General features: G+C 48.5%; 1 protein-coding gene across 6 annotated transcripts in view; it reads right to left on the bottom strand.

Moving 5' to 3' along the window:
* The window catches only part of PTPRT (protein tyrosine phosphatase receptor type T), a 932,116-nt gene extending 910,072 nt beyond the window's left edge, over window positions 1-22,044 (bottom strand). For all 6 annotated transcript variants that reach the window (XM_079783687.1, XM_079783689.1, XM_079783688.1 and 3 more), the window contains exon 1: window positions 21,897-22,044. In XM_079783687.1, the coding sequence (XP_079639813.1) occupies window positions 21,897-21,984 (88 nt within the window). In that variant the 5' untranslated portion in view covers window positions 21,985-22,044. The remainder of the gene's footprint in view (window positions 1-21,896) is intronic.
* Window positions 22,045-24,502: the final 2,458 nt, after the last annotated feature.

Below are 24,502 nucleotides of genomic sequence, written 5' to 3'. Positions count from 1 at the left end.
GTTTTGTTTTGTTTGTCTTTAATGTTGATTCTCAACCCATAGTTTTAAAGATTTCCCCATTTCCTCGATCACCAGACACGGCCTCTGAGACACGAGGTTTGAAGATGCACTTCCAGCAGTTTATGCATATTCTTTCCCTTTATTTCCTTTCACAAATGTAATCATCTGACCAGCAACAAGACAAAGCAAAACAGTAGACACTGACTGTACACACTGTACACCAAGCAGGCCCCCGCTTGGCCTCCAACCTGTTACCATGAGTTCTGGCATTATCACATTTCCTTTTCAACTCATTTTTATAATATAAGGGAAAACTCAATCGCAGCTACGCAGACCAAGGTGGTCGGAGAGAAAAACTGGCCTCATGGTTGGCAGATATCATGGCTTTGACTGGTTTTATGAAGTCCCAATTCAACACTGGGGGGTGTGAAAATAATGAGGAAAGCACAGTTTCCCTCCCCTAATTCTAACTTACATGAAAGGAAAGGCTGTCAAGAGACTTAGCCCTGTTAGGCTTTGTTGTGTTTCTCTGGCTGCCCTTCCTGCATCCTGACTTCCAACATCCCCTCTGGGGCCTAGCCTGACCTTCGTATCTGCTCATAGACTGTACTTGCTATCTTGACATTCAACTTGGCCCAGTGGCCCAGCTCTAGCTAATCCTGGCCCTCACAGAGAGGAAGCACCCTCAAGTTAGTCAACGGCAGCAAAGCTTCCATCCTTGAAGCCTGCTGTTCAAAATACAAGGGCTCTTGACCCTTGTGAGGGCTTGTTTCTAAATCTTGGCTCCCTCATCTGCTGACTTCTCAGGGTTGTAGTGAGGGTGAAAGGAAATCGAGTATTGCAAGCCCTCTGAAAGACACTTGATAAGGTAACCAGATCAAAGTCAAAGGAAACTTTCCGTCCCTCTCTTTCACCCTCTTGGTTAAATCTCAATCTCTCCCATTCTCAGAGAAGCAAAGTTTTTGTGGCTCAGAAGAATATAAAAAAGGGGCGGGTTTTGAGGTGTGGGTCTGTGGCAGGCAGACTTGGAGATGGCTCCCAATGATCCTCACTTCCCAGCACTCGTGCCCTTACATAATCCTCTTCCCTTGAGTGTGGGCTGGAATAGTGATGACCTTCTAACCAACAAGAATATGCTAGACAATAAATACACAGAGAGAGAGAGAGAGAGAGAGAGAGAGAGAGAGAATGAATGTCATTTCTGTGATTAGGTGAATAAAACTGTGGCTTCTGTCTTGCTGGCAGGCTCTCTCCCTTGGTGGGGAGATGCAGCAAGCCATTGTGTTGGAAAGGCCCATGTGACAAGGTACTGAGAATGGCCTTTGCCCAACAGCCACAAGGAAGTAAAACCCTCTGTTCAGAGCCTACAAGGAACTGAATGCTTGCAACAACCACATGAGCTTGGAAACAGACCCTTCCCCAGTCAGGCCTTCAGATGAGACCACAGTCCTAATCAACACTCTGACTGCAGTTTCATGAGAGCCCCTGAGCCAGCAGATGCAGCTCAGCCATGCCCAGATTCCTAACCCACAGAAACTGTGAGATAACAAATGTTTTCAGTGGCTTATGTGGTTTAGTAATGTTATTTTAAGTGGCTAACTTGGCTAACTTTGCAGTGATTTTTTAGGGAGCGACAGTTAACTAACACAAAGTCCCACTTCCATGTGAATTTCTCAGGTCATCCTAACCCAGAAATCACATGCAGGCAACGCTCCACACACTTCCAACCGCATGATGCTAGGCTTTCACAAATTTAAAAGAATAGTTTAGACACTGATTTCTTTCAAAGAACCATCTTGATTATTAAATCCATCTTGATCCCTTTTCTCCAACAAAGGGACATCATTTGCCTAATCTTCCTTTTTGACACAAGTGACAAAGAAGAAGGTCAAACTGTGGCATGTTTATCCCTGCATCTAGGAGGAAGGGCTTACAGCACTCTGCCTGGCCCTGTTTCCCACCAGGAATGCAGCTAGATGGTCCTGAGCAATGGCCACCCCATCCATTTGGACAGGACCAGCATCTGAGCAAGACAGAGCTGGGCTATCCTTTGGTGGCCATTATGTCATCATTTGCTATCAAATCTCTATTCCACAGCAATTTTCCCCCATGCTAGTGTGAATTTCTCTTGCCAAATAAGAGTTATTTTTAACAAAGAGCCTCAGGCTGTAAACCTGCTCCCCCAGAAGAGTCAGGTGAAGCAAAATCAAAGGAGTCCCAGAAAGTAGAGAAGAAGCATACTCCTCCAAGAAAACGGCATGTGCTCCCACAACTGCCCTCTGTGCCATCCCAGGCCCTCAGCCTTCTCCTTTTTCTCACCTGTGTCTTCTTTATGCATTTCCTCCTACCTGCTTGCCTGCTCCACCATGCCTTCATTCAAGCTGCTCCCAAGAAAACTTGCCCTCAAGATCAGAGCGCTTTCCAGATAGCTAAGGTATGCTCTTTACTTCTATTTACTACTCCAAATACTCAAATCCAGGGTTCCTTCAGCGGAAGGCATCATCTAAGCACCACAGCTGACACTTGAAGGGCTGTGTCTACCAAGCCTTTAAAAATCTTCCACAAACTTCCCTTCCCTCTTACGTGATAGAATGGGGCCACGGTGCACACCCCGGGTGCAAAATCTAAAAAGCAGGTTTTCGTCCCTGTGTGGCCTTGGGTTGGTCCCTTAATGCATCTAAGAGTCAGTCTCCTATCTGCAAAAGAGTGGTAGCACTTATTAAGAGCCAGGATCAAAATGGAATGGTATGCCTGAAAATACTGTATAAAGCATTATAAAAATAGGATCACTGGGATTAAAGAAAACAATTTCGCTTTTTTAAAAAACTCAAGGTTATCCGTGAAAAGATCAGTCCTTGTACTCAGAACCTATTTTTTTTTTCTCCTGAAAACAATGACACTCGTCCTGTCTGCCACTACATGCCTCCGGGGCCATCAGAGGAGAGGAGCATCCACTGCCCACGCGCCCAGCAGCTCCTGCTGCTGAGTTTATTGAGATGGCGCTGCTGCTCCTTAAGATTCTCTTCTCCGGAAAGCAGGCCATTGCTCCTTTTTTACCACCACTGCAAGCAAGCTTTCCCGGCACAGCCAGTCTCTCCTTCCTCTAAACCCTCTGGGCATGGATATCCAACACAGACAAGAACTGTATGCAAAGTCAAAGCCACAGACACTGTCTGAGAGTCTGGGGGCTGGTCCTTGGACACAGAACAAGAGCTTCGTGTGGGTTTGACAGCTACTTGGTGGCCCAGAGGCTCCTTAGCTTCTTCCCAGGGGCCTCACCGCACTCTAGAAGGGGAGCCTTTCAAATAGGATTTGGGAGAAGGAAGGGGAGTTTACACGCCGTCTGGTGTATACGGTACCACTTACTGTTTCTACACAGGACCTCGCTCAGTGCCCAACTACATGCATAGACGTGTATCTGCGTGTGAAACAGACAACAGCAGTGAGACCACGGATGGATCTGATAGGCAGAGGAAATTCCCATTGAACAGCGATGATAATTTTCACACCATTTATTCACTGTCTCACCTCACATGTTACTTCACATGATGCTCATAAGAATCTATGAGATAGGCACTATCATTTCCTGTTTTCTAATAAAGAAATCTAAGGCTCAGAGACAGTAACTCGGGCAAAGACAGGCAGCTGGCAGCAGGATAATTAAGGATCCCAACCAGTCTGACCCCATAGCCAGTCCAGAGGGGAATGAAAATATCTCTGGAGACAGTCGTGAGTTCAAGTTACATTATCAGTTTCTCCTAATGAAGAGCAATAAATTCTAAAATCCACCCACTAAATTGAGATTTACCACGATTCATACATGAATTACCAACTCGCAGAGAATTCGGAAACGACCATTGCTATTTATCACTTGCCAGTTATTTTATATGCACCATCTCAAATGGTCACAACCCCACCCCACTGCCCACCCCTGCCAGACTGGTAGAATTATCCCCATCGACAGGTGGGGAATCTAGGCTCAGAAAGGTAGAGTAACTTGCCCAAGGACACACAGCCAGTAAGTGGCAAGAGCTTGGATTTCAATTCAGGTCTCTCTGACGTCAATGCCTATTCTCTTTCCAACAAGTTGAGTGAACCAAGATAAAATACTGTATTTCAAGGCAAACTATTTTTATGACATAATCAATCTTTGCAATTCTTCACAAGCTTGCACAGTTTTGAAACTGAAACATTACTGGTCTGGAAGTGAGCAGAGCTTGACTGAAACCTGGATTTGACACGAATAGCTATGTGACTGGGTATGTCCCATACCTCCACTGAGATTAATTTCTTTATAGTGATCCAACTTCACGGAGACTTTATTTTTTCCCCATCACCATTTATGCCCTCTATGCCCTCTTCCACCTCCACCCCCACCCCACAATCACCACACTGTTGTCCATGTCCATGAGTTCTCACAGAGACTTCATTTAGATTAAACGAGATAATGTGTAACATACTGCATGCACCATGGTCCCTGACACACATAGGGTGCTTTAAGTATTCTTTCCTTAATTCATTAATTATTATTTTTCTTTAAAACTGAAATTGTGGGTTGGGATTTCAGATTGACAGATTTAAGATAAACCAGCCATTATTATATAAAAGAACACAGAATCTTCAAATCAAGACTAAAATTACCGAAAGTGACTGTAGCAATCACTTACTATCCATTCATTCACCAACATTAAGTAAGTACTATGTATAGGAATTGTGCTGGGCACGGGAAATCAGTGGTGAGCAGACCAAAGTCCTGGCCATCGTGGTGCTTAAATTCTAGCAGGAAAGAGTCAGAAAATAAACACATAAATAAATTAAAAGACTATTTAAGAGCCCGGCTGGTGTAGCCCAGTGGTTGAGCATCAACCTATGAACCAGGAGGTCATGGTTCAATTCCTGGTCAGGGCATATGCCGCTGGGGTTGCTGGCTTGGTCCCCAGTAGGGTGTGTGCAGGAGACAGCCAATCAGTGATTCTTTCTCATCATTGGTGTTTCTATCTCTCCCTCTCCCTTCCTCTCTGAAATCAATAAAAATATAATAAATAAATAAATAAATAAATAAATGACTATTGACGAGAATCAAGTGCTATGAATAGAAATAGCAAAACTCCCTCTCATTTGGCTAAGGTTGAAACTGACTTCCAAGCCAGAGCATGAACTTGATTGGCCACAGGGCCAACATGAAATAAATGCTATATCTTTGTTCGCTAGGCCAGTGGTTTTCAAATTTTCATGTGCATCAGAATCATCTAGTGGGGTTGTTAGAACACAGGTTGCCGGGTCCCACCCCCAGAGTTTATGATTCAGTAGATCTCTGGGGAGCGAGGGGAGGGTGACAAAAGAATTTGCATTTATAAAACGTTCCCAGGTGGTTCTGATGCCCCTGGGGTAGGGACCACACTTTGAGAACAACTGCCATTGAGAAATCTAGCCATACCAGAAAGCAGTGAGGCAAGAAGAGAGGAGGATAAATGCCCCAACCCCTCTCCTCCTGCCTTATAACCTCCTGCCAGTGATCCCCATCTGCTTAACATAGAAACCAGAAGGCACAAGAGTCATGCCTCCTGGAACTCAGAGCAGTTCCATGAGCACAAGCCCCTCCCCTGGCCCCTTTGCAAATTAAAGGGGCTAACAGTCTCTCACTGTTCCTGGTCACTAGATGTCTCAGCATCCCTTGCAGGTTCCCTTAAACTCAACCCCACCCTATGAATAGTCCCTTGTTAAAATCTCTTGACACACTGGAGTTGAATTCTGTTTTCTGTCAGGATCCACAGATACAACACCAGGCCCCAGACAGCTCCTCTAGTGGTGATATTTTCAGAAATTGATAAAAGCTAGTCTATTTCTTCCTACAGTGACATCTATAAAATGCAAATCAAATATCAGATCATCATCTTTTCTTGCTACATGAATATGAATTATATATGCAACTTGCAGGAGCCTGCACAGCATATGCAATCAGATCAGTCTGAGAGAGCTGTATGGGCATTAGAGTGACCAATTCATCCCGGTTTGCCTGGCACATGCCCGGTTTTAGCACTGAAGGTCCCACATCCTGGACAAACCAGGACACCTGGTCACCCTAACCATGCACACTTTGCTCCACTGAGCTCAGGCAACACTGCTCCAGCACCAGCACCAGCACCACCAATGGCCAGCATTTACTGAGCACTTTCTGTGAGCCTGGCCCCATGCTAAGCACTTCACGCACATCACCGCATTGATTTTTCATAAGCAATTAGCCATGATTAGCCTCATTTTACAGATGATAAAACTGAGACTCGGGGGGCTCAAATCACTTGTTCAAGGTCATACAGCCTGTAAATAGTACAGCATTGATATGAAACCACACAGTCTGAGATCAGAGCCTGCACTTTTAACCACTACAGTTTCCTTCATGACAAGCACATGGGTCCACCTGCCCCAGACCTAATTCCATGAAAAAAAAAACAGCCAAGAACTACAAAAGGTCATCGTGAAGACCAAGCTCAGAAACTACAGTCACAAGAGCAGAAATTGAGAGGGGGTTTACACATTCTTTGTTGTAAGGACACAAAGAAAAAGTCAACGGCAGGCATTTGGTGCCTTTGGAAAATTAGAGATAAAATTACACAGGCCCCACCAATGTCACCCCAATAAATCTAATTTTTAAAAATTACACAGATCCCTATATTTCAGAATCAAAGATTCTTGCGACAAAGTCTGTGATGGTCAACACTTGATGTATCCTACGAAATCAAAGGCAGTCCTATGGGATGGCTTAGACTTCAGCCTCTCATTTATAAAACTGAAATGATAATCACCTCTCTTAAATACACAGGGAGGCTATCCTGTGCGTTAAATGGACTCAATAAACTATGTCCAGCCAAAAAGTGGTTTCCTAAAATGCTGATCCTGAGGCCTAAAGACCATAGTCTGGGTTGGACCCCTCCTCCCCTCTGAGTTCCTTGGGGTGTGAAATCTTCAGCTACTGGGCCCCCAATGTGGAATCAGTGGCAGCCATAGCTAGAGGCTCAACTTTTGTTCCTAGGACAAGTGAGGGTCCACCCCTCGGAACTACACCTTCTTGTATGACTGAGATAGTTAGGACTTATTTGGGAGGGAAATGGGGCATTTTCTTAAGAAGACAGCCCCTCTCTTCCATACCTCTTAAGGCCATAAAAGTCTCCTAACATTCAACATCATGTGGTGGTTAAGAACCTGGACTCTGAAATGAGACAAACACAAGTGTGACAGTGGCCGAGACCTTGCACCTCCATGAAACCAATTCTCTTATCTGATGTATAAGACTGTCATGCCTTTTTCATGAGATGATTATGAGAATCAAACAGCCTCGGAACTCCCCCAAAGGAATTCTTACTGAAAACCCTGAAGGAAGGCTTCCCACCCAGGAATTCCAAATAGGATCTGAATTTTCCCCTGAGTACGCATTTAGCACAGCACTGGGCACAAAGAAAACTACAGAGGAAGCAGAAAAGAGTGGCTGAGAACACAGATTCCAGCCTCAAATTGCTCAGGTTCAAGTCCTGGCTCTCCCACTCACTCGCTGTGTGACTTTGAGCTGGCTACTTAACCCCTCTATGCCCCATTTTTTTATGATAATTATATCCATACTAGGGGCCTGGTGCACAAAATTCGTGCACTGGGTGGATGTCCCTCAGCCCAGCCTGCCCCCTCTCACAGTCTGGGAGCCCTCAGGGGATGTCCTACTGATGGCTTAGGGAGTGGGCCTAAGCCACAGACTGGCTACAGTGGCTTGGAGCTCGCCCCCCTGGGTGGGTCCTCAGTCCGCTGGAGGCCTTGGTCCTGGCCACAGTGCAGCTAGGAGCACGCCCCCCTGGGCGAGTCTATGGATCCGCTGGGGGCCTTGCTCCCAAGGCAGGCAGTACAGCGTGCCTGCCCAAGAACCCCCGGTGGGAGTGGCCTCAGAGCTGGGCGGCGCCGGGGCTGGGGGCGGTCTCCGAGCCACGCCACGCCACGGCCCTGGTGTGTGGTATGTGTCTGCTGGACTGGGGGCTTGCTCTGAGCTGGGCGTGACGCAGCCTCCTGAGCTGGTTGTGATGTCCTGTCCTAATTTGCATACTTCTCTCTTATTATATAGGATAATAGGACTGTTAGGAAGACTCCACAAGCAACAATTAGTAAAGCCTTTGAGAAAATGTCTGGCTCGTTAAAAGTATTTAAAGTATAAAACAGTGTCAGTGTTTGCTCTCTGGTAGTCATCGCCTCTCCAGCATTTATTCCTCTGGAGTTCAGTTTGAATTGTTCATGCTCTGCAGACATACCCAGGTGCACCTGTGATTTTCATAACTTTTGGATCTGGCTCCCTATTATTATTCCGCTCTCATCCATCATTTCACCAAATGATTTGTCATCGCCTTATATTTTCTGCTTTCCATTCCCACTAAGAGCCAAATGTTGCTCTCCTCTCTATGTTCTTGGGGGTGTAGGAATCTTCATCCCAGGAGCGTGGAAAGCCCTCCTGTTGTGTTGAAACAGTCCTGGAAACAGGTTCTGTTGGTTTCACCTCCTAGACCTGGGATTCCACAACGTGCCCTTTTGAAAAAACCAACTATGGATGGTGTCAAATAACAAAATCGATCAATCAGGAAATGGTGGATTTTTAATATATTTAACCTCTATCAAGCATTTCAAATGATTTTATTTTCAGGGGGTGCGGGGGGGGGGGGGATCCAATCTTAAAGTCAGAGAACTTTGGCCCTTGAGAAGCACAGAAGCCATTTCACAGACGGGAAAACTTTGCCCAGGTTCACGGTACCTCTAAACATTGAAAAGATTGTGTCAGATGTGCCTTTCTGGGCGCCAAGAGAACCCAGGGCCAAAGGCTGTCCCATGGAGGAATCTCTACAATTTCTCCAAGGAGGTCCCAGGATAGAGAAGGAGTGTGGGAAGGGGATGGACGGTGGCTAATAAGGCCCCCTCCATCGGGACCCCAACCTCCTGCTCAAATGTCTCCCTGCACTTGTGACACAATCCCTACTTCTCTCCTTCTAATTGGATGCAGAGGTCTACAATTCCCATCGGGATCGTCATTACAGATGTTGAAAGAAGGTTTTCCATTCAGAAATAAGGCCTAATTTGTTTCAAAAGACTGACTGACGAAAAGAGTACATATGTTTAAAATCTCTATCATTTGCACTTTACTAACAAATATTAAACTCCAAGCGTTTTCCTTTTTAAGAAAATAAATGCAGATATATTACAAATGTAATTAAAACCTACGTTCTTCTCTATCAAGAATTATCAACTGCCCTAGCTGGTTTAGCTCAGTGGATAGAGTCTCAGCCTGCAGACTGAAGGGTCCCAGGTTCGATTCCAGTCAAGGGCACATGCCCGGTTTGTGGGCTTGATCCCCAGTGGGGGTTGTGCAAGAGGCATCCAATCAATGATTCTCTCTCATCACTGATGTTTCTATCTCTCTCTCTCACCCTCTTCCTTCCTCTCTGAAATTAATAAAAATATTTTTTAAAAGAATTATCAACTGATTTTAACAAATTTTCTTAACATATGTTCTTCTTTTCAAATGAAATATACTATTATAAATAAAGCAAAATTGCCCTTTACCTACCATTCCACTCCCATTTCTCCTCATACCTTTTCTAAGGAATGTAGCCTTCCATTCTGCTTTTTATACTACCTTAAATATACATGCTTTAATTATTAATACACTAGAGTCCCAGTGCACAAAATTCATGCATGGGGGGGGGTGTCCCTCAGCCCAGCCTGCACCCTCTCCAATCTGGGACTCCTTGAGGGATGTCCGACTGTCGGACATCCATCTCACAATCCAGGACTGCTGGCTCCCAACCACTCACCGGCCTGCCTGCCTGATTGCCCCTAACCGCTTCTGCCTGCCAGCCTGATCACCCCATAACCACTCCCCTGCCAGCCTGATCAACGCCTAACTGCTCCCCTGCCAGCCCAATTGCCCCTAACTGCTCTCCCCTCCTGGCCTGGTCGCCCCTAACTGCCCTCCTCTGCAGGCCTGGTCCCCCCCAACTGCCCTCCCCTGCCAGCCTGGTCACCCCTAACTGCTCTCCCCTGCTGGCCTGGTTGCCCCTAACTGCCCTCCTCTGCAGGTCTGGTTCCCCCCAACTGCCCTCCCCTGCCGGCCATCTTGTGGCAGCCATCTTGTGTCCACATGGGGGTGACCATCCTTGACCACATGGGGGCGGCCATCTTGTGCATTGGGGTGATGGTCAATTTGCATACTGCCTCTTTATTATATAGGATAATTGATTGTTATATTCATAAAATTGACTCTTTTTTCTTCCTACAGAAGATCATCTAGCAGATGATGAGTTCAGTCCATGAACCAGAAGATCCTAATATTTGTAAATATTCCTTAATAGATGCTCAAATTTGTAGCATAAGCTCTTCCAAAATGCTGAAAAGGGCAGCAGCATAGCAAGAGTCCTGCCTCTGTGTATCAGCAGGATTCTGCCAGTGCTGAAGATTCACTAGAAACCACACACCCCATAGGGAACCACGAAGCCAAAAGGGTCAGGCCAAGACATACCACATCTGCTGCTCCTCTGCACAGTCACCTCACTCCCCTGGCATCCTGCATCGTTAGGCAAGTAAATCAGAAATTCATGGAAATTTGATGGGAAAATTTTCATACAAGGTCTATGCCCCATCATCAGCAACCCCTGTGAAACTATGCCATTTGGTGTCATAAGTGGGACAGGCATAAAGAACGCCCCATCATGGCCAGATTTTAGTCAGGAATCAGAAAGCTGATGTGGGGAACAATGGGTAAAATTGTGCCTGAACTATGAGAATTTCTGTGGGAGGAGCAGAGTCAAATAAAATTCATCCCCCGTTCTTCTCCTTCCAACTATTTGGACCTAACATGTAATAAAAGATGGCTGAGCCCACGGCATAACTCCCGGAATCTTCTATATGAGCCATAAGGGTGGCTTGGACTAAGGGAATTCAGACCCCAAAAGAAATAAATGTCTGAGGTTTGAGCCAGAATCTACAGATTGCAAAGGGATGCCTCGGAGTAGACATTTGAAAAGGTAACCTGGGGTGGGGGAAGCACCAAGGAATCCCAGAGCTCCAGGCGGAACAGGTGGTCAGCAAGGTCCCAGGGACAGATGATAGCTGCTAAGGTTTGGAGGTGAGAGGAAACGAGACTGGGACTGAGAAATGCTCCTGTGCTTGCTAAGCCCATTCTCAGGTAAAAGCAACAACGATACGCTTTTTCACACAAGTGAAATGAAATGTGTGCTAGAGTCTTATATGTAGGAAGAAGCAAAGACAATAAAAGTAAGGAAGCTCTGACTTGATTAACCTTCACTTTTAAAAAAAAAAGTGACCAATAAGGAGAGTGGTCCCAAATTAATCTAAGACGTTCTGTTTTAAAATATGCATACACCTTTTACAGGCAACGGTGACCTTGGGACTCTGAGATTTGTTCAGGTTAATTGCACTCCTCCACCAAAATGGTGTTCAGAAGGCCAAGTCCCAGAAATTATCTTCTACCTGGAACGCACATCCTCTGCACACAAAAATTCAAAGGAGTTAATTGAGATGGAAATTTTTCATTGATTGTATACCCCCCAAAAATGTTTTTGAAACGTCTGAGTGAAGCAAGGGTGGTATGTACTTGGGTTCAACTAAAGTGTTTGCATGTTTAAACTGAGCATCGTAACAGATGAAAATTATACGTTTCCACAGTTCCTCCATAAACCTAATTTAAATGGCCTCGAGACAATCAACCCAAGTGTTTGAAAGCTGCCCTTTGCTTTGTTGCAGACACTTCTGTTTGGAGGAAGATCACCATCCTGAGCTGGAGCCTGCTGAGATGCAGAGAAAAGGCTGGCAACGCCCAGCTTCTGAAAATACTGATCATGCCTCCCACCCCACCCCCACCCACCTCTGGTCTGAGGCAGGTTAGAACCTTGGCTTGAAGTCTTGGTTTCTGAAGTTTCTGAGCTGAAAACCACTCCCCCACCCCAACACACATGTCCTCTAACAAAAGATGACAAATAATGCAAAAGGTGAAGGAATAATAAGTGGACAATATTCGGCAGAGGAAAGATTTACTGAGGAAAAGGGGAAAAATAACGATGTAAACATCAGGAGCCCAGTTCAGCGGGAATGAGGTCCTTGACCCCATCCTGCATGTGAGGCTGTGCAGGTTCCACATACCCGCCTGCCGCAGCCCTGACCTAGACACCTAGGAAATTATGCCCCTACCTCCCCCTCGCCAAGGAGGAGGCCTGAGATGACAGTCCATACGTGAGAAAGTGCTCAAAAAGCCACGCCCCTGAAATTGAAGGCCAGACAGACACTTCCCCTGGACAGATGAAGGGCCAACCTCAAGGTGTGTTGACTCCTCCTTCCCCAGGGTCACCTTGTGGAAATGACTCCAAAAGGGCCTGGGGTTGGGACCATCATAAATTGGTGACCCTCCTGCCTAAATATTGATAATGCCCAGACGAGCACAAAGGGACCTTGGGAAACATCACCACCACCACCCCACCACCCCAAACAAATAGGTAACCTGTGAAAACAGGTAAATTCCTGGAGCAGGTTCCCACCAGGAATTCTAATGCCTGGTCTGCCCATTTGGATTTTGACAAAACCATCCTTCACTGGAAGATCTCATGGGCCTCAACCTGAAAAAATACTGTGACTGCATTTCTTCTGTAATGACTGTACTGTTGTCACAGCAACTGAAACTACAAGTCTAGGCAGGGCATATTTTGATCCACATAACAATTTGTATATTTACATGAAAACTTTTAATCGCAGTAACTTATTGAATCCTCAATGTTAGTTTTACGTGACAATTAGAAACCTTTTGGAAATGTGTCAAAAAGGCCTAAAATAAGTACTAATTTTTAGAATTGGGAAGTCTACGTATAATAAAAACAATAAATTTCAGCTAAATGATAGTATAGCTCAAAACTATTTGGTGTTTTCTATAAATTGGTTCTTGTGGAACCTGGGGACTAGTGTGAAAGATCTACGGTCTTATAAAAATGTCATAGTACTTCAGCTTTTAGGGTATAGTTTAAAAAGTTTTTTGATGGATCTTTACATTAACTAATTTTTACTTTCTGACATTCCTAATTAACTTTTTTAAGATTGGGGCTAAGTGAATTCTGAGACAATAAATCTCTCCTTTAAAGAGTAAAACCTTGCTGAAACCGGTTTGGCTCAGTGGATAGAGCGTCAGCCTGCGGACTGAAAGGTCCCAGGTTCGATTCCGGTCAAGGGCATGTACCTTGGTTGCAGGCACCGCCATCTGTGCAGGAGGTAGCTGATCGATGTTTCTAACTCTCTATCTCTCTCCCTTCCTCTCTGTAAAAAAATCAATAAAATATATTTTAAAGAAAAAAAAGAAGAAAGAAAGAAAGAAAGAAAGAAGAGTAAAACTTTGTCAATGAGTTGACACTCGTGCCCAAAATAATAAAAAGAATTAAATGATTTGGACACACTTTAAAAGTTATTTTTGTCCAAGATACAATATTTCCTATCCTTGTCTATTATTTGAGGTCCCTGTGGGAGGCAGCTCCTGAAATGTCTCCCAGTGATCCCCACTTCCCAGGATTCGAGCCCTTGAGTGACTCCCTCCCCATGAGTGTGCGCTGGACCTATGACTTCCTTCGGGCAAACAGAATATGGCCAACGTGATGGGGTGTCATTTCCCAATTTAAGTTATAGAAGCCTGACTTCTGCCTTGCTCACTCTCTCCTGCCCTCTCAACTGCTCCTCTTATGAAGCCAGCGACCACGTCCTGAGGGAGGGGCCCGTCTGGCAGGAACCCAGGGCAGCTGCTAGCCAACAGCTCATGAGAAACTGAGCCCTCAAGCCAACACCCGAATCCTCCCAACAGCCGTGGGAGCCAGCCTGGAAGCAGAGCCTTCCCCATTCCAGCTGAGTTGACTGCAGCCCCAGGTGACACCTGATTGCATCCTGTGATTGATCCAGAGCCAGAGACCCAGCTAGAGCCACACCCAGGTTCCTGACCCAAAGGGGGATAACTTGTTACACACGATCGATAACTAACACAGTTATCACCCTCCCTTAGAGGCAGACGAGGATTTGTTTCTCTTCTTTTCAGAAAGTTGGCGCCCGAGAAACACTGAGAGATGAGACTCATCTGGGCCATGCACTTAGGGGTCAATTCCAAGATATTTACGAAAAAAAAAAAAAAAGAAATGGTGACATCAACTTCTAAGCTAGCCTCTAATTAAAGCACCTAGTGTGACAATGTCAAAAATATTTGTAATTAGTATAAGTTCTGTGCTCACATCAATTTTTTAAAAATCACAGAGATAAGTGGTCATAAACACATGCTCTTTATGATCGCTTTCTGGTTCTATCCCTGACATCACCAGCAGTCCCTGTTGTGTCCTGTTTTACTCCACATTTCAAATAAAGCACCACAATGTGCACCTCAGTTTCCGATGTCACCGCTAAAAGGGACCAAGGCCCTCTTTTAAACAATGACTGGCTGTATGTGTGGGAGAGAAAACCTAGAGGTGAGCCTAAATATCCTTGCTGTCACAGAAAAATACGGGCGCTCTCACAAATGTCTGGAAATGGTGAAAATGAATCTGGCTTGCCCAACCTGTGATCATTCGCACAGCAACAGTAAGCCATACGTATAATCAATTAAAGCAAGTCCAAACCTTCCCAAGCCACTCATTCATGAGGATCAATCATTGAGCGCTCTTTAAAAATGTCTCCTTGCTGGCGTGAACCCATTCATTCATGCTTGGTTCCAAAGAGTCGATGCAGGACGAATATGTATGGATGAATATAAAGCCACCAACAGGAGTCATGGGTTTGTGATCTTGCGATTGGTTTTGGTACAACAGTAAGGCAAAGTGGGGGTGATATGAAGAAAACAGGTGTTCCAGGGTCCGGGGAGGCTGGCCCGCTGGGAGCTGTTCACCCATTAGTAAACTAAGGGGCTGGCACCTGTTGCCTCGGCTCCCATGCGGGGCAGTTCTACTCTTCTGTTAAACATCACATCCTTGGCTTAATGAGAGAGAAAATGGGTGAATGGTCTAGTCTCGCCCCCCACCAACCCATACCCTTCCCAAAACCCCAGGCACAAGGTGCTCGCGTCTTCAGTGTTAACAGACACGGCCGAGTTAGCTCTCAAAAGAGCGGTTCCAGTATCCACGACTCTACAAAGGACAAAGCCACCTAATTGCTCATATGCTTTCCAAAACCTGGTGGTTTTAAACTTCTTCGTTTTTGCCAAACCGCTAAGGGAAAAGAAATGTTAGTTCCCTGATTTCATTCACAGTCTAAAGAGCTGAGAGAGAACCAAAAACTAATGCCTTTCAAATAACTAATGCAACACATTATTTTGGAAACTGGCGAAGGCGAAGTAATAGTAATGCTATTTACTGAGTGCCTGTTCCGTGCCAGGAGCTTAGCTGTACAACTGACAGGCATTCTCTCCAGCTCTTACAGCACCAAAGCTTGGCTGTGCCCACTTTCACAGCTGCAGAAATATGGGTTCGGAACAGAGAAGTAACTTATCAAGGACACGTCCCAAGCTGGGAGCTGGGATTTATATAGTTATACAACCATAACCACCTCCCAGTTTTCAAATCTCTCCATCACTTCAAAAAATTTTCCCCATAAATCCCTGCTCCTGGGCCCAGCCCAGGCAACCACTGACCTGCTTTCTGTCTCTATATACTGAGTGGCCAGATTATTATGATCTCTGAAAGCATAATAATCTAGCCACTCAGTGTATATCCTATATAATAAAAGGCTAATATGCAAATTGTCCCCTCAACCAGGAGTTCAACCAACAGGCAGGCCGGCCAACCACCCATGTCCCCTCCCCCTAGCCAGGCTGGCCGGACCCCACCCATGGACGAATTCATAATATATATGAGTGGCCAGATTATTATGCGTTCAGAGATCATAATAATCTGGCCACTCAGTGTAGATTTGCCTTTTCTGAATACTTCATATAATATGTCGCCTTTTGCATCTGGCTTCTTTTGCTTAGCCTAATGCTTTTTGAAGTTCATCCATGTTGTGGCATGCACTATATATATTGACTAGAGGCCCAGTGCATGAAATTCATGCAATGGGGGGGGGGCGCTCAGCCCAGCCTGCACCCTCTCCTATCTGGGACCCCTCGGGGGATGTCCTACTGCCTGTTTAAACCAGCAGTCAGATATGCCTCTCGCAATCTAGACCACTGGCTCCTAACTGCTCGCCTGCCTGCCTGCCTGCCTGCCTGATCACCCCTAACCCCTCTGCCTCCTGGCCTGATCGCCCCTAACCACCTCTGCCTGCCTGCCTGACCACTCCTAACCCCTCTGCCTGCTGGCCTGATTGCCCCTACCTTGCCCCCCTGCCAGCCTGATCACCCCTAACTTGACCCCTGCCGGCCTTATCGCCCCTACCTTGCCCCCTTGCTGGTCTGATCGCCCCTAACTTGCCCCCCTGCTGGCCTGATCGACTCTAACTTGACCCCCTGCCAGCTTGATCGCCCCTACCTTGCCCCCCTGCTGGCCTGATCACCCCTAACTTGCTCTTCTGCCGACCTGATCACCCCTAACAGCCTCTGCCTCAGCTCCTGGCCTAAGCCACAATCTGGCCTCCCTCTGTCTGGCCTCCCGCAGTCTGGCCTCCATCTGCCTGAGCCTGGGCCCTTCACAGCCGCGTGAGCCTCGGCCCTTTGCAGCCGCTGCAGCTTTGTCTAAAAGGACTTCCAGAAGGTCGTCCAGAAGACGTCTGCTCTAATTAGCATATTACCCTTTTATTAGTATAGATAGTTCATTCCTTTTTATTCCTAGCCCTATTCCATTGGATGGATTCACCAGCTGGTCACTGAGGTGGCTTCCAGATTGGGGCTACCATGACTAATGCTGCCATGAACATTCACACGTGTGTCTTTGTGTGTCTATGTTTCCAGTTCTGTTGGGTAGATTCCTAGAAGTGGAACTGCGGGATCCTATGGAGCATGTATGTTTAACTTTTCAAAGAAACTGCCAAACTGCTTACCAAAGTGGTATCACCATTTTTTATTCCCTCCAGCAAACAATAAAAATTTTAAGCTGAATGTTCAAGAAATTGAAAGGACTGTATATCTATTCCACGCATGCACCAGTGGATGTGTGTGTGTCAGGCAGCAGACTGACTCCAGTGTGAAATGAAAATGCGTCAGTAACACTGCGGATCACGTCAGAGTGTTAGTTACCCACCAGCCTGGTGGTGGGCCCGCGGGCTTCCGAGCAGCCCTGCCTGTGTAATTACCTTGGATGGGCCAAGTGAAATAACGCTGGCATTTGAGATAAACACACCGAATGATCACCATCTCTCAATGGCTCCTTACCCTTTCACCACTCCGCCTTTATGACACATTAATTCTCATTTTTCCCAGTTGACTTCTGATAGGTCCCTTGGGAATCTATGCCCAGAATCCTCACTGGGTCCCTCTATAGCTTCTTTGGAACTCTTGCTAATAGATAATAAGTAAACGGTGTTGACCTGTTCGTTTCTCCGTTTTCCAGGCAAATAAAAGTGTCCAGCAAGCCCACACCAAATTCTGAATCCCGTGGTCACAATGGCCAACACCTGGACACAACACTAGTGATCACCGCTGTCCCTCTGGCTGCACCTGAATGTTATTAATCCATTAAAACAAGCCCGTGGCTCTCTTCCTCTCCAAACCAATTCGACTCCATTTTATCAGATTTTGGAGACACTCCAACTGCTTTCTAATATCTACATGGTGTTGCCTCCTAGCCCCAAGTCTGTAATGTGCTTGTAAAGGCTATTACACTTGTCGGACATGGTTTATTTTCAATAACCTCATAGCTTTTTCCCTTTTTTATTTTTTGGAATGCCACAGCCCTCTATATGTTAGCTTATTCTTTGCTTGTTATCGAGGGCACAACGCACCTGCCCCCCGCTGCCCTGGAGTGCCATGCACTTGATTTCTGGATAAGAGATGGACATGGATGAGGGACAGGGCCCTGGGGGGAGGAAGGTTGGATGAGGAAGGGTGGTAGGAAGGGAGAGGGGATAAACCCAAACACTTTCCCATTACAATGTGCAGCCATGTGTATTTTTTAATCGGTTCTCATTTAGGAACATAAACGTACTTAAAAACAGTCCCTATCTAAACCCTTGAATGGCCACATGTATTAGTGTCACCTGTTGGAAATTTTCATTTTAAATCTCCTTCTGGTGGCAGGGAATCAACCTCCAACAAGAAGAAAAAGTAGAAATCACCAAAACCAGCCATCTCACTGCCAATTCCTAGCACTGCCCACCAACGCTCCCTTGGCCTGTGTACATACACACACCAATGCCAAGGCCACCCTGGACAAGGCTCCGGTAAGAATCAAGTCCCGCTGTGCACTAGTCCCCTATTCACGCTGCATGCACCATCTTTAGTCTTCACAGAGTCCAGTGAGGCAGCTATAACTATCCTCTCTTACAAATGAGAAGCTGGGGATCTGAGAAGAGGAATGAAGTGCCCGAGCTGGCAAAGCTAGAGAGAGAGAAGCAGTGGCAGGATTCAAACTTAGGACTTTAGACTCCAAAGCTCATCCTCATTTCTCTCTGTCAGGCTGCCTCTCGACTTAAACTCCCGTATCCCTCACCATGGTTGCCAAGAGACGCCACCATCTCTTCATCCTCATCATCAATAAATATTTATCAAGGGCCCACCGCCTACATGGCATTGCTCGTTTCCACAGCAACACAGTCGGAGAGTCATGGGAGTATCCCATGCTTAAAAGAACAATGCTGTAATGCCCTGTGATCATGGCTCTGAAAGGTGATGGCTACATACGACAGCGGACGCCTCTCGGCTGGCAGCTCGGACAGAACCTGCAGGAGCTGTGCCGGGGGAAAGCAAGAAGAAATTAAGTGGAGGAGGAAGAAAGATAGTGCGTTGTAACCCAAGAAGATGGTCTGCTGTCACTAGGAATGTGTTTGCAATTGTTGCTGAAACAGGATCCAAGCCAGGTTTGCACGTTAATTGTTCTTTTATTGGGAAACAAATCGAGCAATCCAGGACCGAAAGTAAAATCTGACTGTACTGCTAACAGTTCCCCAGAGGTCTCTGGCAATGATTATCGAGTTAAATGACTACACTGCTAACAACTGCAAACGCAAGTCAGCCCCCTCTAGGATCCATTTTTGTTCTCAATGTATGAAGGCTGATCCCCGGTAGTAAATGGACCAATTACCCCCTTATCCATTTGTTTAACTGTTTCCCTCTTAACCTATCCTAGATCATGTTTTGCCACACTCTTAACAGGCTGACTTTAAATGCTTTTTTTTACTAGCATTCCTTACAAAAATCATCCTGACTCGTGAGACACGTCTCAGAGTAAGGGAGAATGACAGGCTTACACCACGGACTTCTGGACACAGGGACCAACGTGGTACAGCAAAACGTATCACCCCAACTGCTTGCTCAACGGAAGCTTACAGACTTGAAGTTGCTTTCCAGAGTGGGAATTTTCATATTAAAAGAATATAGAGAGCATGCCATTGAATTTGAAATGTATTATTTACCCAAACTTGACAAAAGTTTTAAATAAGAGGCTTTAAAGGAAATCAAGCTATTGTTATATGTATGCAAGATTTGGGGATTCCAACAATTTCTGTATTTAGAAAAAAGGTAGCATCTAAGTCCATTTTTAAAAGTCAACATTTGCAGCATTCCTGCATCTACAAATGTGGATGTTCATGAGGGAACCTGGGAAAGTCACCTAATTTAAGTAGTCTAGTTAGCGTTAAACCAGAATGAACAGACTATACTGAAAATGCCCATTTTTACAAATGAGGCTTAGAATACACCCAGTCTCCAAAACGATCTACTCCCACTCATTTAAGGAGCCCTTGGAACAAACGCAGTCGCTTGCTCAGTACATGCTATAGGAGATTTGCAGAAGCCACCCGGCTCAGGTAGAACCACAAGAGACATATGGTGACTTAACAGTCGATTTCTTCCCAAACTGTACTCCAGGATTGCTTTTCTTTCCCGTGTTCCAAAGAGCAAACAAAGAAAAGGTGCTTGCTCCTCACACTTCTCTAATGTTTTAACAAAAGGCTGCTGAATAAACACATTACTCATTTAAAAATTGAAAAGAAGTTCTATTCCAGAGATGAAAGCCACTAGATTTGCATTTTAACAGTTGTGGGCGAGCGCCACCTGGCGGTCGCATCCTGAACCGGCGTGCTTTCTGCACTGAACTGGTCCCCGAGCCGCCAAGGCTTTACGGCAGGCTAACCCAAGAACGGATTCCGTGAGACCCATGGTGGAATCCTTTTAATGCTGTTTTTGCTGCGAGAACGTGAGTGCATACTATTAATGTGGGCCAGGACTTGGAGGACAGGAAAATCTAAGTCACAAATCATGCCCGGGTCCACCGGCCTGCCACAAGCAGCCTCCTCCCTTCCCTCCTTAGCACACCTCGTCCAGACCCAAAAACCAGGAAAGCAAGGCTTGAGCACCATCTTTAGAACAGTGTCGCGGTTGTCCCTCTTCTCTCTCCCTGGCTAATCCGCCCTCTCCTCCTCACACACCTCAAAGGAGGCGTCCGGGTCGCCTAACTTCTCCGCCACGGAAACAGGCTGGCCCTTCACAGAAGTCCCTTATTCAGCTCCCGTTTGGCTTTGGCGCAAAGGAGACCCCGGTGCATTGCCAAGAGAAGGTCACTCCAGCGGTTCTTAACTTCGGAAGCAGCCTGTTTAAAGAGGGGACATTCCCCCAAAGCTCCTTGCCTGCCTGCCTGCCTGCTGTCTTTTTCTTTCCTCTTTCTTTCTCTCGGCGTGATAACAGAATGGGCACCGCCGGTCGTCAGCAATCCGAAAAGCGCCTTTCCTGAGTCCCCCTCGCTCATCCCAGCCTGTCCCTGTGACCCCAGCGACCCCCATTCAGTGTGGCCACACCAAAGCCAACGGGTGCTCAGAAACTTCAAGGTGGTTTTGAACTTGGAAGCTTACCTTCGCCACTTCTCCCCCTCTCTCCTTCCCGCCACTGCTCGTTTGGGGGTTCAGGACTGGGAACCGCCTGTGGTACAGTTTGGTGGTATGTGTAAGCCCCTGAATCGCGGGGGTCTCCTGTGCATGCCAACTTACCATCGGGAATACACCAGGGCACCCCCACACTGAGAATTGCCCCTGCTCACCTTCCTCCCCACGGTCAACCCCAAATAGGAGTCCCCCAAACTTTTCAGGCGCAGACATGCTCACAGGTCAAAGCCACTCTACTTGAAAGGCCGTTAACAGGGCGCCCATTTGCTCTGGAAAAAAACGGGGGGGGGGGTGGAGGAGGGAAGAAGGAGGTTTGCTCGCTCTGTGATGAGCACAAACACCCACAGGTGCAACCGGCGCTTGTTTAAGGACCAGCTTAAGGGCGCAGCGTGTACGGAGGTAGTCTGGCGCTTCCGGTACCTCCCGGGAGGAAAGAAGCCGCAGCCCCGGCAGCCCCGCCTGCTGGCGACCAGTCCACCGCACGGAAAGCGCGCGCTGCCCGAGAAGCTGCGGGGCGAGACCGCTCCACGCCGGGCGTCCCCGCTGCCTCTCATCCCGCCGCCCCAAACACGCAACTGACAGATTCCGACAAGTGGGAGGCAGCAAGTGGAAATATTCGCAACAACCGCGGAAAGTTACTCCAGCCCGTGCGGGGGGCGGCCGGAAAGTAAAGCGGAGAACTTGGCCAAACGCGGGCGGTGGCGGGACGCGAGGGGCCGGGCTCGCTGGCCCCGGCGCGCCTGGCGGCGACTGCCGGCGTCTGGAGGCAGGGACTCGGGCTCGGGCCACCGAGCCCCGAGCCCCCCGCACCCGCACAACTTTCTCCGCCGAGGGTCCCGCGGCGGGTCCCGGGAGGCGCGGGGAGCGGAAAGCGCACTCACCTGCGGCGCTCTGTGCCCGGGCGCCGGGCAGCGGCGGCAGCTGCAGCCGCAGGAGCAGGCTGAGGGCGAGCGCGGCGAGGCTCGCCATCCGGGCGGCGGCGGGCGGCTCAGCCCCTGTCCGCGGGGGCCGGGGCCGGGACTGGGGCGGGCGCGGGGTGGCCCCGCATCGCCGGCGCGGCCACGGGCTGTGCGCGCCCTGGGCGCCGGGCGGGCTCTGCTGGGTTCCCGGAGTCGGCGCCGCTGCGCTCCGAGCCGAGGCGCGGCGCGAACTGAGGAAGGAGGCTGGGCGGGGGCGGGACGAGGGGGGGGGCGGGCCGGGGGGCGGTGTCCCCCGAGTCCTAACGCCGCCGCCGCCGCCGCCGACGTCGCCCGCCCTGGCGCTCCGCCTGGGCCGCGCACACACCCTCGCGCGCACACCCGCGCCAGGCACACGCTCACCCTCGGTGGGGTTGGCCGGCTCGGGGCCTCTCGCACAGTCACGCGCCTGCACACATCCCCTCCACCCGCACACACACCCGCACGCACACGCCCCGCAGGTTCCTCGCCTCTTTGCCCAGCGCTGCGCCACGCAGCCAAGCATCCTCTGCCGGCTGGGGCGCAGGTACCGGGGGCGGTGGGGGGAGGAGTGAAAAAGGGAACAACAGCCTTTTGAACTCGGAATGGGAGAACAGGTGAGTGGGGGGGGGGGGAGGGTAGGTGCGATGGGGGGAGGGGGGAGGAAGCCAGGTGAATGGGGTGGGGGGGGCGGGGAGGAGGAACGGACATCTGCCCTAAACTGGGGCAGGCATCTGCTGGCGAGGGTCTCAGGCACGCCCTGAGATGAGAATTTCATCAAAGCATCAGCACCTCCCCACCACACACACACACACACACACACACACACACACACTCTTCTGGGCTCATGACTGACCACGCTGCTATCACCAGCCCCCCCACCCCCACCCCACACACACACCTCCCATCAGCCGCCCAGGTATCCCTCTTATTCACCTACATCTCTCCCTTGTCCCCACCCCCACGTTGGAGGGGCAAAGCGGCACCCCTTTCTCTTGCTGCCTTACCCCCTTCCCTTTCTCCAGAAACTGAACCGTGTAGCTTTTTCCTTTTTCTTCCTGGTCTGAACAAAGGCCTGCTTGGGGCTGAAAACCATAGATCAGAGTCAAAACTGTCCCTTGGCTCAGACTCTCTGCTCTCCTGGGAGCCGGGCTCTCGTGGATCCTGGCCTGGGGTGGGGGGTGGGGATGGGGGGCTGGGCTGTAAAAACCAGGGACACCTGGGCAATGCTCAAGAGACTAACTCCACAAACCTGGCCAAAGCTTCCTCCTCCTGTGTCAGGACAGCAATCCCCCCGCCCTCCCCTCCCCTCCCCTCCCTCGCAACCCTCATCCTTGTTGGAATTCCAAGAATTGGACTGGACAGACTTTGGGGGCGAAATATGATCAGGCATGGCCAGGATTTCCATAGTGGGGAGCCTCGGCTCTGGATTGAGTTGCTACAGCAGAGAACAACGGCCTCTCCCCCCCCCCAGTTTCCACCAGGTGGAGTGGGTCAGTCCCCTTGAACAAGACCCATTAACTCCCCCACCCTCACGTGTAATCCCAGGCACTTGCTTCCACCCTCCGGCTCCCACCACTGCCCCCACCTTCAAAAGGTGAAGGGCTTGGACTAGTCCAGTGGAATAGCCAGTGTGTACCCCCCCACACACACACACACACACACACACACTCACACACACACACTCACACACACACACACACACACTCACACACACACACTCACACACACACACACACACACACACACACACACTGCCAGGCAGGTTTCTCCACGTCCTGGTTCCCAGACCCCCTGTCTGGGGGAAGTGGGATTGCACGGATGGGGATGATGGGAACTTTGAGCGGGACCTTTCACAGGCTGCCTCAGGGATTCTTAATAATTCTACAAATACTTAACGGAGCGCTTAACCGGGCGCCTTACTCTGTGCTAAGTCTCTGGGGAGGCAGAGATAAATGGCCCTCAGGACATTTGGAAGGGGAGATCCCTTAGGCCAGTGGTCGGCAAACCGCGTTTCGCGAGCCACTTGCGGCTCTTTGGCCCCTTGAGTGTGGCTCTTCCACAAAATACCAGGTGCGGGCGCGCACATACAGTGCGATTGAAACTTCGTGGCCCATGTGCAGAAGTGGGTTTTCAGCCTGGGTGAGTCTATTTTGAAGAAGTGGTTTTAACGCCGAGCCACACTCAAGGGGCCAAAGAGCTACATGTAGCTCTCGAGCTGCGGTTTGCCTTAGGCTCAGAGCTAAACTGCTGGCTATTCCCTACCCTCACCCAGGGCCTGCAGAGAGGCCTGACCCCAGCCCATGACCTATGACTCTAGGCATGGCTGACCCCAGCCCATGACCTATGACTCTAGGCATGGCTGATCGCAGGGCACAGCCAGACCTAGGACAGCAGGAAGTTTCTAAGCCAGTAACGAGCGTGGTGTCACACTTCTAACTTGTCCCCGCTCCCTTGGGCTCCTATTCACTCCCTCTTGAGCTTTCTGAGATGTATAAACAGCAGTTCTCAGTGTCTTCAGAGCACACGCCCTCCTGCATCCTCCTGAGCCT

This window comes from Cnephaeus nilssonii, assembly GCF_951640355.1.
Source record: "Cnephaeus nilssonii genome assembly, chromosome: 11".
NCBI lineage: Eukaryota > Metazoa > Chordata > Mammalia > Chiroptera > Vespertilionidae > Cnephaeus > Cnephaeus nilssonii.
Note: the sequence above shows the minus strand (reverse complement) of the source record. Positions and strands in the feature narration are given on the sequence as shown.